The sequence below is a fragment of the Rousettus aegyptiacus genome, unplaced genomic scaffold (genome assembly GCF_014176215.1).
Source record: "Rousettus aegyptiacus isolate mRouAeg1 unplaced genomic scaffold, mRouAeg1.p scaffold_m13_p_14, whole genome shotgun sequence".
Taxonomy (NCBI): Eukaryota; Metazoa; Chordata; class Mammalia; order Chiroptera; family Pteropodidae; genus Rousettus; species Rousettus aegyptiacus.
The window spans coordinates 32,763,386-32,777,036 of NW_023416289.1; the positions used below are offsets into that span (position 1 = coordinate 32,763,386).

Here is a 13,651-nt window from a genome sequence, read left to right on the forward strand (position 1 = left end):
GGGCTCGGGGGCCCCCCCGGCTGCCCGCCCCCTCCCCTCCCTCCCCTCCCCACCCCACCCCTCCCCTCCCCCCGGGCCCCGCGCCCCCCCCGCCCCCACCCCCCCCATGGACATGTTGGACCCGGGTCTGGATCCCGCTGCCTCGGCCACCGCTGCTGCCGCCGCCAGGTAAGGGCGCCAGGCCGGTCCATGCCCCCGTGCGCCCTGGCTGCGGCCCTTCGGCCTGGCCGGGCCGCCATGATCCCGAGCGACAGCCGGGCCCAGCTCAAAATGGAGGCCGCAGGGGAGGGGGGACCCGTGCTAATACCCCCGGTTCCCGGTGCTAGCGGTGCGGCAGCTCCGGAATGGGCCAAGCAGGATGGGGGTCCTGCACCTGGGCAAAGGGGCGGGGGCGCGAGCGGCCCTAACCCCCTCTTCCCGCTTTCTCTGCAGTCACGACAAGGGACCCGAAGCAGAAGAGGGCGTCGAGCTGCAGGAGAGTGAGTGCTCGCGGGACCCACCGAGCTGGGGCCTGCGCCCGGGGTGGGCACTGGGGCCGCCCAGACCCGCGCGACCGCTGACCATCCACCCTACCCTCCGACCGCAGGCGGGGACGGCCCTGGGGCGGAGGAGCAGACAGCAGTGGCCATCGCCAGCGTCCAGCAGGCGGCGTTCGGCGACCACAACATCCAGTACCAGTTCCGCACAGAGAATAATGGAGGACAGGTGAGGCTGCGGGCCGGGAGCCTGGTGAGCAAGTAAGAGGGTTGAGCAGAGGGTCGAGCTAGCGGGCTGGGAGGGGCTCGGACCTGGCCCCTGCCTGGGCCCCAGCACTGGTCTTGCTGCTCTGCCGCCCCCTGCAGGTGACATACCGCGTAGTCCAGGTGACTGATGGTCAGCTGGATGGCCAGGGGGACACAGCAGGCGCCGTCAGTGTCGTGTCTACGGCTGCCTTCACAGGGGGGCAGCAGGCTGTGACCCAGGTGGGTGTGGATGGGGCAGCCCAGCGCCCTGGTCCCGCTGCTGCCTCTGTGCCCCCAGGTCCTGCAGCACCCTTCCCACTGGTAGGTGCCCAGCAACTCCTGGGAGGATGGAGAGGGAACACTGTTGGGGAGCCCCAGTGGGGTGGGACAGGTGGGACACAGATGCTGCCTTCAGGCTGTATGGGTCAAATTCCTGTTCTGCACAGTGAAACCTTGGGTAAGGCCTTTGGAATATGGTGCTTTTGGTTTTTGTTTTCCTATAAAGATGGGATGACGGTAATAGGAAGGTCTCTTAGAGGTAAAAGTCTACTAGTTCATCCAGTGATCGTTGAGTGTCTGCAAGTTTCATGGTCATCTGAGGCATAGGGCAGAGTGGCACATGCAGAGGGATTCCCCACCCTCCATAGAGAATGCAATAAATGTCAAATAGGGCAACAAGGGATTGGGCTGGGGAACAAAGGTGGCTAAGGGTAGTTTCTGTGTCCTCCTACTCTCCAGGCTGTAATCCAAAATCCCTTCAGCAATGGCGGCAGCCCAGCAGCTGAGGCTGTCAGTGGAGAGGCACGATTTGCCTATTTCCCAGCATCCAGTGTGGGAGATACTACGGCTGTGTCGGTACAGACCACAGATCAGAGCTTGCAGGCTGGAGGTAAAGGGAGGAAGGGGCCAAGGCGGAAGGCAAGGGAGGCAACAGACTTGTCAGGGTGCCCCCAGTCAGTTCTAACTCTGCTCCCAATTCTAACACTAACCTGTGCTTTCCCTATAGGCCAGTTCTATGTCATGATGACGCCCCAGGACGTGCTTCAGACGGGAACGCAAAGGACGATTGCACCCCGGACGCACCCCTACTCCCCGTATGTGCAGAAGACCTGGGTCCAGAAGCAGGGGACACTAGGAGAGCCTGGTGTGGGGCTGAAGGAAGGGAGGGTTTTCTGGAATGCAAGCCAGGCAGTTGAGGCAACAACAGGCACTAGGTGTATTTTTGGTCTGTTTCTGCTTCTCTAGTATAAGTAAAGTATCATTTCCTCTTTCTGCATGTGGATTTGTCTTACAAAGATTATTTTCTTCAAGTCTGACTCCTTATGAAATTTTTGGATAAACAAAGCCTGAGGTAACACTTGCCCATTTTTTCCCTCATCAAGGAAAATCGATGGAACCAGAACACCACGGGATGAGAGAAGGAGAGCTCAGCACAATGAAGGTAAGGTCAAAGTGGAGCTCCCTGTCCAACTCAGGCTTTGGTGGCCTCACTGGCACAGTCAGGGCTGGTATTTGGAGTCACTTATCACTAGGCATGCTACAGGTATGCAAGAGGTGTTCGTTGAATGCTGGAGAAGGAGAAAGGGGTGGGGGAAGATTGTTTGTCTGGAACAGAAAGGCATGGATTGCAATGTGTTTTGTCAACCTGGCTAGGGATTTTGAGTTAATGGCCGGCAGCTAAAATGGCAGGTTTCGTCTATGGCCATGCCAACCTGAACAAGCCTGATTCCGTCTAATCTCAGAAGCTAAGCAGGGTCAGGCCTGGTTAGTACTTAGATGAGAGACCACCTATGAAGACCAGGTGTTGTAGGCATAAAAAAATAAAAAGTAAAGGATTATGAGCTGACAAGGTCCTTGTAATCTGTGAGGTTAACCGAAGGTTGCCTAAAAAAAATTTTTTTTAAATAGCAGGTTTCATATATGGATTTCTTGCTCCTTTTGAAAAATTAGATTGATCTGCTCCTCCAGACTTACCTTTGCAGTGGCACCTATTGTGTTTGAGTCCCTTGTTCCCTTGCCCACATGGCTTCCAGAAGTAGCTCTGGTCTGACAGGGAGCACATCTGAAGATGAAACTACAGGAAGTTGTGCCTCTGGCTGGCCAAGGCTGGAGCATCCTGCCCTTCCTATAAACACTAGATCCACCCTACGGTCGTTTTGGCCCTGTTTGCTGTCCCCTAGTTTCCCACCCCAACCCTTGTTCCTAGTGCCACTACGGTGGACATAGTAGCATGAAAATTCAGGGGAACACGTATACCCAAACAACTTTCCTTCTACAAACATTTCCTGAAGGTCAATTCCAGGCTGAGCAGCATGTGCCCTTGGCCAGGTGTGGGGCATGGTGTGGAGTATCAGGGAGGCTCAGAGGAGTTCAGGCTGGTATCTGAACGCTGACTGGGCGGGGGGCGGGGGGGGGTTAGATGATGCTTTCCCAGGGAGGTGGTCTTTGGGGATGGGAGCTGTCAGGCAGAGGGGAGGACAGGCTGGAAGAGAGAAGGCAGAATAGAGTCAGGTTGCTTCAGGGGCGCTGGTTTGGTTGTTGCAGGAAGGCCCTGAATGCCAGGGTGAGGCCCTGAGGGTTTTGAAATTGTTCGATTGGGGGTGGGCCTGTGCAGCTGTGATCTAAGCAGCGCAGGTGTTCATTCCTTTTGTACATGCTATGCTGGCCACTGTTTTTGGTTCTCAGGTACAGTGGATAATACGTCAGACAAGGTCTTTGCTCTCATTAGTGTTATTTTCATGGGAGAGACAAATTTTACAAAGCTGAAATGTAACATCATAAGGCACGTGAAAGAAGATAAAGTTGGGTAGGAAGACAGAGGGTAATAATGGCAATATAGGTCTCTGAGAGGTGACATTTGAGCAGAGGCCTTAATGGAACTTAAGAAATGGGTCAGCCAAGTGCTGGGGAAGAGTCCCAAACAGAGAGACAAGCAAGTGCAAATACCCAAGCCTGAACCAGAACAGACTTGTTGCATCTGAAGAGCAGAATTCAGGAAAGGAAAAGGAGATGGTGGAGTAGCAGTAGGGCTGGTCAGGGCCAGATCACATGGAGCCTTGTAAGAGGCCCTCCCAGTGTCAGCAGAGGGGTTTGTGTATAGAGGCTAGATAGTAAGGAAAATGGGATATGAAAAGCTAGAAAAGCAGGAGGTGACTACAGCTGTGAGGCCTGAGACAGGACAGGGCATGGAGGGCGGGAGGGTGTGGGGAGAAGATCGCAAGGCTGAAGAATCAGGATTTCGTGAATCAGGGTTTCACAATGGGGTCAAGTTGGTTTAAAAAGGGAAGGGGTGAGCCTGAGCTCGGTTTTTGGGTGTGGTGAGTTCGAGTGGTCTTCTGTAGGCTACCCAGCAGTCATGTTTTTACTGCTTATGCCATACGACCTCAGGCTGGTTCTTTCCTGCACTTGTTTAGTTCTCTGTAAATAATGTTAACCTGCTTCCTGCAGAGGCTAATACTGAGGGTACAGCGAGCTGAGACTGGCTGTGTGGACTGTCTCCTGGTAAGACTGCAGCCAACCACTCTTGGGATACCATCCAGCCACCCTTTACCCCATTCTCACTCTTCCTCTCACTGGATCAATCCACCTGCAAACAGTGTAGAATCTTTCTCCTACAAAAATTAGGCTTTTCATAACCTCGCTCTTACCCTCCAGCTGTATCCTGACCTCTCTTTTAACCTTCACGGTATTTGACCTACGCTGTACCCATCCTCCCTGTATCCTTGACAGTCTGGCTCTTTTCTCTACCAAAATGGCTCCGTTTAAGGTCATCCATGACGACTGCATTGCCAAATCAATTGATTTCCTTTCCTGTCTGCATTCCAAGCATCTGGCCCTGCCTATTCCACTTCTTTCAGTAATGATCCTTTCTGCTCTGTCTGCTCCGATTCTTTTACCCATTTTGCCACTCCTTTTCCCAGCCTGCTCCTCAGCAGGGCTTCCCAAACACTCCAGGAAGCTTGTTAATAATCAGGGTCTCCAGGGCTGTCCTCAGAGGTTATGAATGGGTAGGTCAGAGGGAGGCTCAGGAGTCTGTATTTTGACAAGTTCTCCCGGTGATTCTTCACTTTGGGAAAGGCTGGGAAACTGCTTCTACTATTGGTGTTTCTTAAGGTCTGGTCTCCCCATCAGCCCCAGGGACTGTCGGTATTCCCAAAGCCCCATCCCCAGTTGTAAGTGTTTGTCATTTCTCTGGGGAGGGGGTTCTGCTGGCATTTTCCTTTGTGAATCCAAGAAGGTGAGACCCGCTCCTTGGTTCCCCCCAGGGCTTCCTCACCCCTATGTGGGCAATGTGCAAACGTGTTTCCACACCATTATTCCCTCAAGCCTCCTGACCCATATTTTGAGCTGCTCATTCAGAATCTCCATTTCTGGATGTCCTTGAGATACCTCAAACTCAACTCCTCTGAAACAGAACCTGCTGTCTCCCCTCCCCAAAGGCTCCCATGCAACATTTCTTTTTCCAGAGCAGCAAAAGGCACTATGGTCACAATTACCTAAGCCAGAATTGAAAACTGGGCCATCTTGAACTTCTCCTTCTTCCCTCACACCCCCAAACCCTGAAGTTCTGTGCTGAAGTCGACTTTAAATCAGCTTCTCTTTCTCCTTTTTTACATCCTTCCCGCCATTTCTTGGTAACCACAAAGGCCATCTCCAGGCCTCCCAGTGAACTGGGGCTCATGTGTCCTTCCCGAAGGGTGATCTTTGCAGTGCCAGCCCATTGCCGCCATGCCAGAATTTGGGTCCACAGTTGCCAGAACCTCTGAGAAGCCAGAAATTCAGATCTTTGTAGAAAATCTGATTTTATAATGCTGATAGAATTGCTCTTTCTGTTTCATTAGGTTCCACTCTTAACATTACTAATTTGTTTCTTGTACTTTGGGTTTAATTTGCTGGGTTGTTTTCTAGCTTTTTAAAGGTTTTTTTACACCTGTTTTTTCCCCTAATACAAGGTTTTCTAGTTAAAAATTTCACTCTTAACAGTGCTTCAGCTACACCAATTTGAATGTATTTTCATTATCATTCAGTTCAAAATATTGTCCAGTTTTCCTAGCGTTTTTTTTTTTTTTGGACCCATAGGTTATTTGAAAGTGTGTTGCTTAATTCTAGATATCTTTTTGTTATCAATTTTTTAATTTAGTTTTATTAAAATCAGAATGTATTGTATATAATTTCAGTTAGTTATTTGACATTTATCGAGACATATTTTATGGCTCTAAATATGGTCTACCTTGGTGAAAGTTTCCATATGCACTTGAAAAGCATATCTGCTGCTGTTGTGGAGAGTTCCCGCAGTGTCGGCCGGGTCGAGTTGATTGACAGTGTTCAGGTTTCTATCCTGGTTTTTTTGTCTGCTTGTTCTGTCAGTTACTGAAGAGTGTTGACGTCTCCAAGTATGTTTGTGAATTTGTCCATTTCTCCTTTTAGTCCTGGCAGATTTTGCTTCTAAATTGTGTTTTAAGTGGGTATAACTGAAGCACTTCTGTGGAATGGACATGGCCTTGGTCTTCACTGGCCTTCCTCAGTTTCAGATGTGCCAAAATGGTCTTCCCAAGTGACAGGACTGACCACATCGCCACCTGCTTAATGAAGGGCCTCAGGCTCAAGGACCTGGACCCTTATAGTAGATGAGGTCCAGACCCATTAATAGGGCATTCAGGCCTTCACTACCTGTTTTTACAACCTTTTCCTACCACATTGCTCCATGGCCCCCAGTGTATTTCCATGTCACCATTCCTGGGATCTTGATGCCTGTCTGCCTGATGCCCCCCACACCCCCTCAGAAACTAGTCCAAATGTTTCTTCTCTAAGTTTTTGAAAATACCATCCCATCCCATTCCCATGCAGAAATCATTGCTCCACCTTGGCAACCCCCAGGCCCTTGGCACAGTCTTCAGTTATATCCTGTGGTGTTAGTATCGCCTGTTCACGTGCACTTCACAGTGGTGCCGTGAGTGCCAGCAGAACAGAGGTTGAATCCACTGTGGACTCCAGTCTCTCGGAGTGGCCTGCATACAGACACTTCAAACTCAACTTGTCCAGAATATGTTTTTAAGAAGTAACTGCAAACTGGAGATGTGCCATACCCCTTTTCCCTGCCCCCTGGTGGCTTGAATGGAGGAGTACATGGGAGATACAGCTGCAGCCTGGTGCCCAAGCTCATGAATGCTGGACTGCATGAGGGGAGAGAAGGAAACCAAGAAGCCATCTGCTGTTGAGTTCCTCAGTTGAAACCTTGGGAATGGAACACATTCCTAAGGGACGTGGTGGGCAGTGCTACCAAGCCTGGACTGCACTTAGCCCTGCTGCTGCTTTTGTTTACAGAGTTCCCAAAGACTCTGCTGAGACGTGCCTGTTCTCGATGGGATAGTTCCACTCACTATGACAGCAGTGGGGTCCAGGACTGGGCTCAGGCGAAGCTCTGTACTGATCATCATTCTTATCATAGTATTAGGGCGGTATCTGTGGAAAGAGGAGTGTGAGGGAACGAGGGGCCAAGGAGAAGTAGGGTCCACAGAGGAAGGTGTTGTCACCTAGGCCAAAGTGAGGTGGTGAGAAGGACCAGTCAGCAATGAGTGGATAAAACCAAGGCCAAGAGAAGACAGTGGGATTTGCCTGTTAGTGGCCAGGTGTGTTCTTTGAAGGAACCCCAGGGTGAGGTGAGGGGTGGTGCTGGCCTCAGAGGAGGTAGGGAGTGGAGGGCATGCTCCTGGGCCACACCTCTCTACTCTCTCTAGAACCTCCCCTTCCGCCCCTGTCTCCCATCAGCACTGCCCAACCCTGAGAAACTGTCTACTTGTCCTCTGCAAACACCACCTGCACTTGTCCAGGGGCCGTCCTGGCAGGGGCATGAAAGTGTGGGCGAGAGTTGAGGGATAACAGCTTTCTTGTGTGTACTCACCATTGCCTAGGCCTGTGGTTGGAAAGTAGGGAAGGGCTGGGACAGCTTTGCTTCAATAGGCCCCAAGCCAGGGGTCTCAGGCTCCAATGCAGGTGGACCCCCAGGCAGCTGTCATAAGATTGGGACGTGGGCCAGGGAAGGAGCCAAAGAGAAGATATGCCCTTTCTACAGCTGCCACTCAATTCAGTTGACAGAGTGAGATTGTAGCATTTTATGAAATAAAATCACAAATCTGGAGTTTTCCAGTGAAATCTTCCGTTAGTTGCCATCCCTGGCCTACAAGGTAAGGTTCATGTTATTTCTGGGTGACCCAATGCCCTGATGGGCCAGGCCCCTGAGAACCACAGAGGCCAGTCTGGGGCCCTGGGCTTTGCTGCCAGGGTCCTAGAGAAGGGTTTTAAGCAGGAGGAGACATGTTCAGAGTCACTCATTCATTCATTCATTCATTCTAACAAGAAAGAAAATAGAAGGTTAGACTGATTTTTAAAATAAAGGAAAAACAGAATCATGAGACCCAGAGCCCTGGGGAAACCTGAGGACTATAGAGAATTAAATGCATGGGCCGTGGGGACGATAGTGGGACACTCGGGTCCCATGTAAATGGACTCTGGCCCATTCTTGTCCCCCAAGAACACTTTTTCAAAAGATGCAATTATCGTGTGAATTTTTTTAAATTTTTAAATGTTGACATTTTTCAAAATACACTGAGCAGGCAAACAATGAACCCTCAGTCTCCAGCTGTTGATTTTGCTTTAAAGGTGCGTGTGGCACTCGAGGCTGAGACTTTCCTTGTTCCTCTTGAGAAGCAATGTAAAGTGGTCATGGAAGTCACCTGTCTAAGTTCAGATTTTGGCCCTGCATTTGCTAGCAGTATGACCTTGGACAGGGCCTGCACTGCCTCAGCGTCCTAGGGTCCGATGGCATCGACCTCAGGAGGTAAATCGCCTAGGCGCACAAGAAGTGCTGTAAACCTAGCTGTTACTGCTGTTATTCCTGCAGTGGAACGGAGGCGGAGAGACAAGATCAACAACTGGATCGTCCAGCTTTCAAAAATCATTCCAGATTGTAATGCAGACAATAGCAAGACGGGAGCGGTGAGTGTCCCCAACCTCTCCCAGAAAGTCTTCCTGGCCACTGGGCATGGCAGTTGTCCTGGGGTGAGCCAGCAGGCGAGGCCAGCAGGCAATGCTCGCTGTAACGCTCTTGCCCACCCTGCAGAGTAAGGGAGGGATCCTGTCGAAGGCCTGCGACTACATCCGGGAGCTGCGCCAGACCAACCAGCGCATGCAGGAGACCTTCAAGGAGGCCGAGCGGCTGCAGATGGACAATGAGCTCCTGAGGCAACAGGTGAGTGTCAGGGGTGGGAGCTGGGTGTGGGACCCAGAACCCCAAGATGCAGGGAGCCACCTCCGGCTCCTTGACCCCTGTCATGTCTGCCAGATCGAGGAGCTGAAGAATGAGAATGCCGTGCTTCGCGCCCAGCTGCAGCAGCACAACCTGGAGATGGTGGGCGAGAGCACCCGGCAGTGACGCCCACCCCCACCGTGCGGCAGGGGCCTCCTCCCGGCCTCTGCTGCCCCCTTCCCCAGCCCTTAGCACAGAGAGGGACAGATGTCCCTCCCCCAGCTGCGTTTTTTATAGTAGATTTTTAACAAAAAATGGGGAGAAATAATGCATTTCTGTGGATAAGCACCCACTACTCTCCTCAACATGGAAATGATACCCTCCCTCCCCTGTCTGTCTGTGTCCCTTCTCCTGGTCCCCACTAAGCCCCAGCACTTCTGGTATCACCTGGAGGCAAAAGGGAGGAGGACAGAGGCCCTGCCACATCCTCCTGCCTCCTTGGTCTCTAGAGGTACTGAGACAGGGTGCTTATGGGAAGGATGGGAGTCTTTGGGGGCTATCCCTGGGGCCTGGACCTAAGTAGGGAGGCCATGTCCCACCGCACCTCTTGTTTCTGATCCCTGCTCCCTTTTGGGTGTGTGTGTGTGTGTGTGTGTGTGAGTGTGTTTTAATTTTCTTTATGGAAAAATGGACAAAAAATAGAGAGAGAGAGAGGTATTTAACTGCAATAAACTGGCCCCATGTGGCCCCGCCTTGTCTGTTTGTGTATCTGTCCATCTCAGGTATGGGGAGGGGGCGTAGGGTCTGTGCAGAGCTCCATCAGTGCAGGGCCTCAGCTGTTGTATTGGTGGCCGTGTGCCAGCCCTTGCTATCCTGTACTGCCTGGTACCCAGTCTGTTGGCTGGCAGGGTGGGGGATTTAAGAAATGAATATCCTCTTTGAGACCCCAGGTGTGTATTTGTGGTGTGGGGGCAGGGGCAGGTTGGGTCAAGGACATGACCCATGTTTTTGAGGAGAGGTTGGGGTCTCCTGTGTCACCAGTTCCTAAAAACAGGACTGACTCCTGGCCCTGCCCTCCTGGGCTGAAGCCCTCCCCTCTGCACCAGCCAATGATGGGGCCTGGCCTTGAGCCCCCCACCCCCAAGGAAGGCAGATGGCCAGGAAGCCAGGCTTGGCCCGTCAGCCTGTCGCCTTGTACTGTGGCTCTGGCGCCTGTGCTGTGACCCCTGCCCCTGGCTGATGATGAAACCTGGCCTGAGCGGAGATGCAGTGATGCCTGGCAGTGCTGGGGGATGCTGCTGTGTCTTCCCGCGGCTGAGCATGCATCAGCCTTTAACTGGTCCTTGTCACGATCTGCAGCCCCCATACAACTCCATCCACTCCCAGGATCTAGGCCTGCCAGTCCCTGCCTTGCTGAGTTCTCTACTTTGTGTGTGCTCCAAATGTCCCCAACTAGTTTCTTCCATTAGGGAGCCCTGTCTCCTCTCTCTGGCCATTCCTCTGAGGCCATCTTTTAGAGTGTGTGCAGCAGGAGGAACCTAACATGGAATGAATGGGAGGCAGATGGCACAAGGCAGCTTTCACTTCCCAGGAGCCTCCATTTTTGTGGTTTGAGTGGGTCTTGGCAACAGGGCCAGGAGGAAGTGTTCATTCCTTGGTGGCAGCATCCCCAGGCCCCAGTGGAAGGGTTGACACTGGATGGCTCTAGCATCAGGCAGAATGGCCAAAGCCCCATCTGTGGAATCAAGTTTATAGGTCCCCCAGGCCATGCGCATCCACTTCCCGTGGTTCAAGTAGTAGTTAGGACACTCGGGCAGCCTCGGTTCATTTCCCCTTCCAGTGGTGTGCTAGGGGACCAGCTCTGCGAAAAAAAGCCCTAGTTTGTAGTGTTGGCTGATGTCTGTGGTGTGTACGCCCCACTGCTGGTGTCAGTGAGTGTGGCCAATACAGTGCCACTGAACGTGGGGTCGGGGTGAGATGTGCGCAGTGGCTCCATCGAGCCAGCATGAGCCAGGTCCACAGCCCACTCTGCTCCTGTTTTGGGGAGGCAGGAAAGCATGCCGATAAGAGCACAGGCTCCAAGGCCAGGCTGCCCAGCCTTGAATGCCATTTCGGCCTCTGGCTTCGGAAGTGTCCCAATCTCTGCTTTCAGTTCATGTCCTGTAAAATGAGGAAAACAAGACTCAAGTGGGCGTGCTGGGCTCCTCCAAGAGGGAGTAGCAGCTAGGAAGCCAGGTCCCTGGGGTTCCGTCCTGAGGAGGCAGCCCAGGCCCCTGAGTACGGAGCAGAGCCCGGAATGGGACAAGCAGGCGCTGCTTGGAAGACAGGTAGCACCAGCAGAGTTAACACAAAAGTGAGTCAACGAACATCTGCTGTGTATGAGGTGCAGTCATCCCATGTTAGCTACTATTGCTACAGTTATTTTTCATGATCAAAGGTTCACAGAAACGTTTTCCAGACACCAGGGCGACATCTTAAGGTTCTGACATTTGGAAAAGACCACATGCATGCTGGGGGCGGTCGCGCCAAATCAAACTCCCACATCTGGTTGTCGCAATGTTTCCTACAGAAGAGAAACTGAAGCTGTGGGAGTTGTGATGGGCACCCCTGAGGGGCCCAGCAAGTGACAGCCATCCCCCATGTGAATGAGGACTTCAGCAAAGGGTAGGGAATGAGGGCATCTTGCTCCTGCTCATCGACCTATTCAACCTCTGGGGGAAAAGGGGAATTTTTTCTGAGATCAACAAGGTGTTGTCATGTCAGGGAAAGTGTTTCCCAGGTGGCTGGCTAGAGGCATGTGTCTGTCGCCCTGTCTGCCCCACCCCCTGGCCACACCTCTGCTGGCTGAGGGTGACACAACCCCGTTCCCTGTGCTCTGTTCCCGCTTATCTCTCCCGCCTGGCGGAGTCACCACCTTCTTGGAAATGAGTTAGGACAAAGGGGAGGGGGCTTAGCACCCCCGCCTCCCCAGGAGGCTTCATAAAAGCAACTCTAACTGGGCCCAAACACCAGAGCTCGTCCTAGACCTGACAGCAGGACAGCCATACAGACGACACAATGTCACTGAACACGCGAATCCAGGCTGTCTGCCTCCTGCTTCTCATCCTGGCCAGCCTGACCAGTGCCTCAGTTCTCTTGCAGCAGGTGAGAGCCCACGGGCCTTGGCCCAGCAGGCAGCTGGGACTGGAGAGCCAGGCCCTGGGAGGGGACTGCTGAGGGCAGCTGGAGACTCCCAGCACTGGGCAGAGCTCAGAATGGGGGAAGGGGGAATGGGCAGCTGTTTAACGTACAGAGACAGGGTCCTGAGTGGCAGGGACTGGGGGCCCTAAACTAATTTCACAGTTTTTTATCAAATGCTTATTCTGTGTTAAGTCCTAAACAGTGGGATCAAGCAGTGAACAAGGTAGATGAGAGATGTTTGGTCTCCTGGAACGTACATCCTGTTCAGGAAATTAGTCAATAAACGAAACAAGATCATGGTGTTTAGTAAATGCTATCACGAATAACGTACAAGATTATAGTAGAGTGACAATGGTGGTGGTGGTGGCGTGCCATAGGTGGGATCAAGGGCCGGCAGTCGAGCAGGAGTGTTTTGTGCGAAAATGTTATTTGATCAATGACATGAAAGACAAGAGAAAGGGACAGCAAGCAAAGACCCCAGGTGGGGGCAAGCATGGCATCCTTGTGAATCAGAGGCTTTAGGGAATGGAAGCAATGGTACTTGGAGATGAGATTGAGTGGTGGAGTTGCCAGGGCTTGTAGGTAATCGTGCGAACACTGATTTTCCTCAAGTGCCATAAGAACCCTGCAGGCTTTTCTAATGGGGAAGGCCGTGATCTGACTGATACGGACTGTAAGGGTGAGGTGGGGGGAGATTTGTCCAGGGTTGGGGCTATGTCCAGGCCAAGGAGAGCCATGTTCCAAAGAAGAGTGGCAACTGTGGGGAGAGCTGTAGACAGACCTGGGGTGTTTGTAGGAAGAACTGCCTGTGGAAAACAGAAGGCCAGAAAAAGAGGCCACGCCTAGGATTCCAGCTGAGCACAGGACACCAACTGCTTGGGGAGGAGAGAGCTGGTAGAGGTGAATCCGAGAGCTCTGCTGGGGCCCATATCATCCTCATTATCCCTTCTGCTTTCACAGACAAGACAGATCGCAGACCCGCAGACCCAGGACACAGCTGGAGCCACGTCTGGCTGGACGGTGAGAACACCTGGGCCTCCCTTCCAAGCCTCCCACAACCTACCCTGGGCCCACACCTGCTCACTCTTTCTTCCTTCCACAGCCGGGGCTCCAGAGGCCGAGGCGAGACACCCACTTCCCCATCTGCATCTTCTGTTGTGGCTGCTGTTATAAATCAAAGTGTGGGATCTGCTGCAAGACATAGAGCCTCCCTGCCCCTCCCGTCCTTCCCTTATTTATTCCTGCAGCCCTCCAACACTCTGTGAATGGTCTCAGAATAAAATGGCTGGTTCTAGCTTTTATTTTCCAAACCAGAGTGACTGTTGCCCTTTCTCCCTGCCAAAGGCCAATGCCACAGGCTTCTGGCCACCGCCTTGTTAGGGCTGGTACTCGGTGGGGTGTGTATGGGGGGCTGCAAGGAAACTTGGTAAAGGAAATTCATTTTCCGTTCTCTGAGCCCCACTTTATAAGACCTAGAATGTATGTTGTAAAACCAGGGAATGAA

General features: G+C 52.4%; 2 protein-coding genes and 1 pseudogene across 4 annotated transcripts; all 3 read left to right on the plus strand.

Moving 5' to 3' along the window:
• Positions 1-73: 73 nt before the first annotated feature.
• On the plus strand, positions 74-11,631 carry USF2 (upstream transcription factor 2, c-fos interacting). 3 transcript variants are annotated; one of them, XM_016119711.2, is made up of 10 exons: positions 74-168; positions 433-479; positions 587-705; positions 843-1,043; positions 1,461-1,611; positions 1,729-1,816; positions 2,105-2,163; positions 8,623-8,717; positions 8,842-8,970; positions 11,537-11,631. In XM_016119711.2, exons 1-10 carry the CDS (start codon positions 107-109, stop codon positions 11,546-11,548), a joined length of 963 nt encoding a protein of 320 aa, XP_015975197.1. In that variant the 5' UTR covers positions 74-106; the 3' UTR covers positions 11,549-11,631. The 3 variants fall into 3 exon arrangements, with proteins under 3 accessions (XP_015975197.1, XP_015975196.1, XP_015975198.1); XM_016119710.2 differs by lacking the exon at positions 11,537-11,631 and adding an exon at positions 9,064-9,713; XM_016119712.2 differs by lacking the exons at positions 843-1,043; positions 11,537-11,631 and adding an exon at positions 9,064-9,713.
• Positions 2,417-2,535, plus strand: LOC118611732 (annotated as a pseudogene).
• Positions 11,537-13,460, plus strand: LOC107497643 (hepcidin antimicrobial peptide). Its single transcript, XM_016119713.2, has 4 exons — positions 11,537-11,631; positions 11,980-12,111; positions 13,108-13,167; positions 13,250-13,460. Exons 2-4 carry the CDS (start codon positions 12,025-12,027, stop codon positions 13,349-13,351), a joined length of 249 nt encoding a protein of 82 aa, XP_015975199.1. The 5' UTR covers positions 11,537-11,631; positions 11,980-12,024; the 3' UTR covers positions 13,352-13,460.
• The last annotated feature ends 191 nt before the right edge of the window (positions 13,461-13,651 follow it).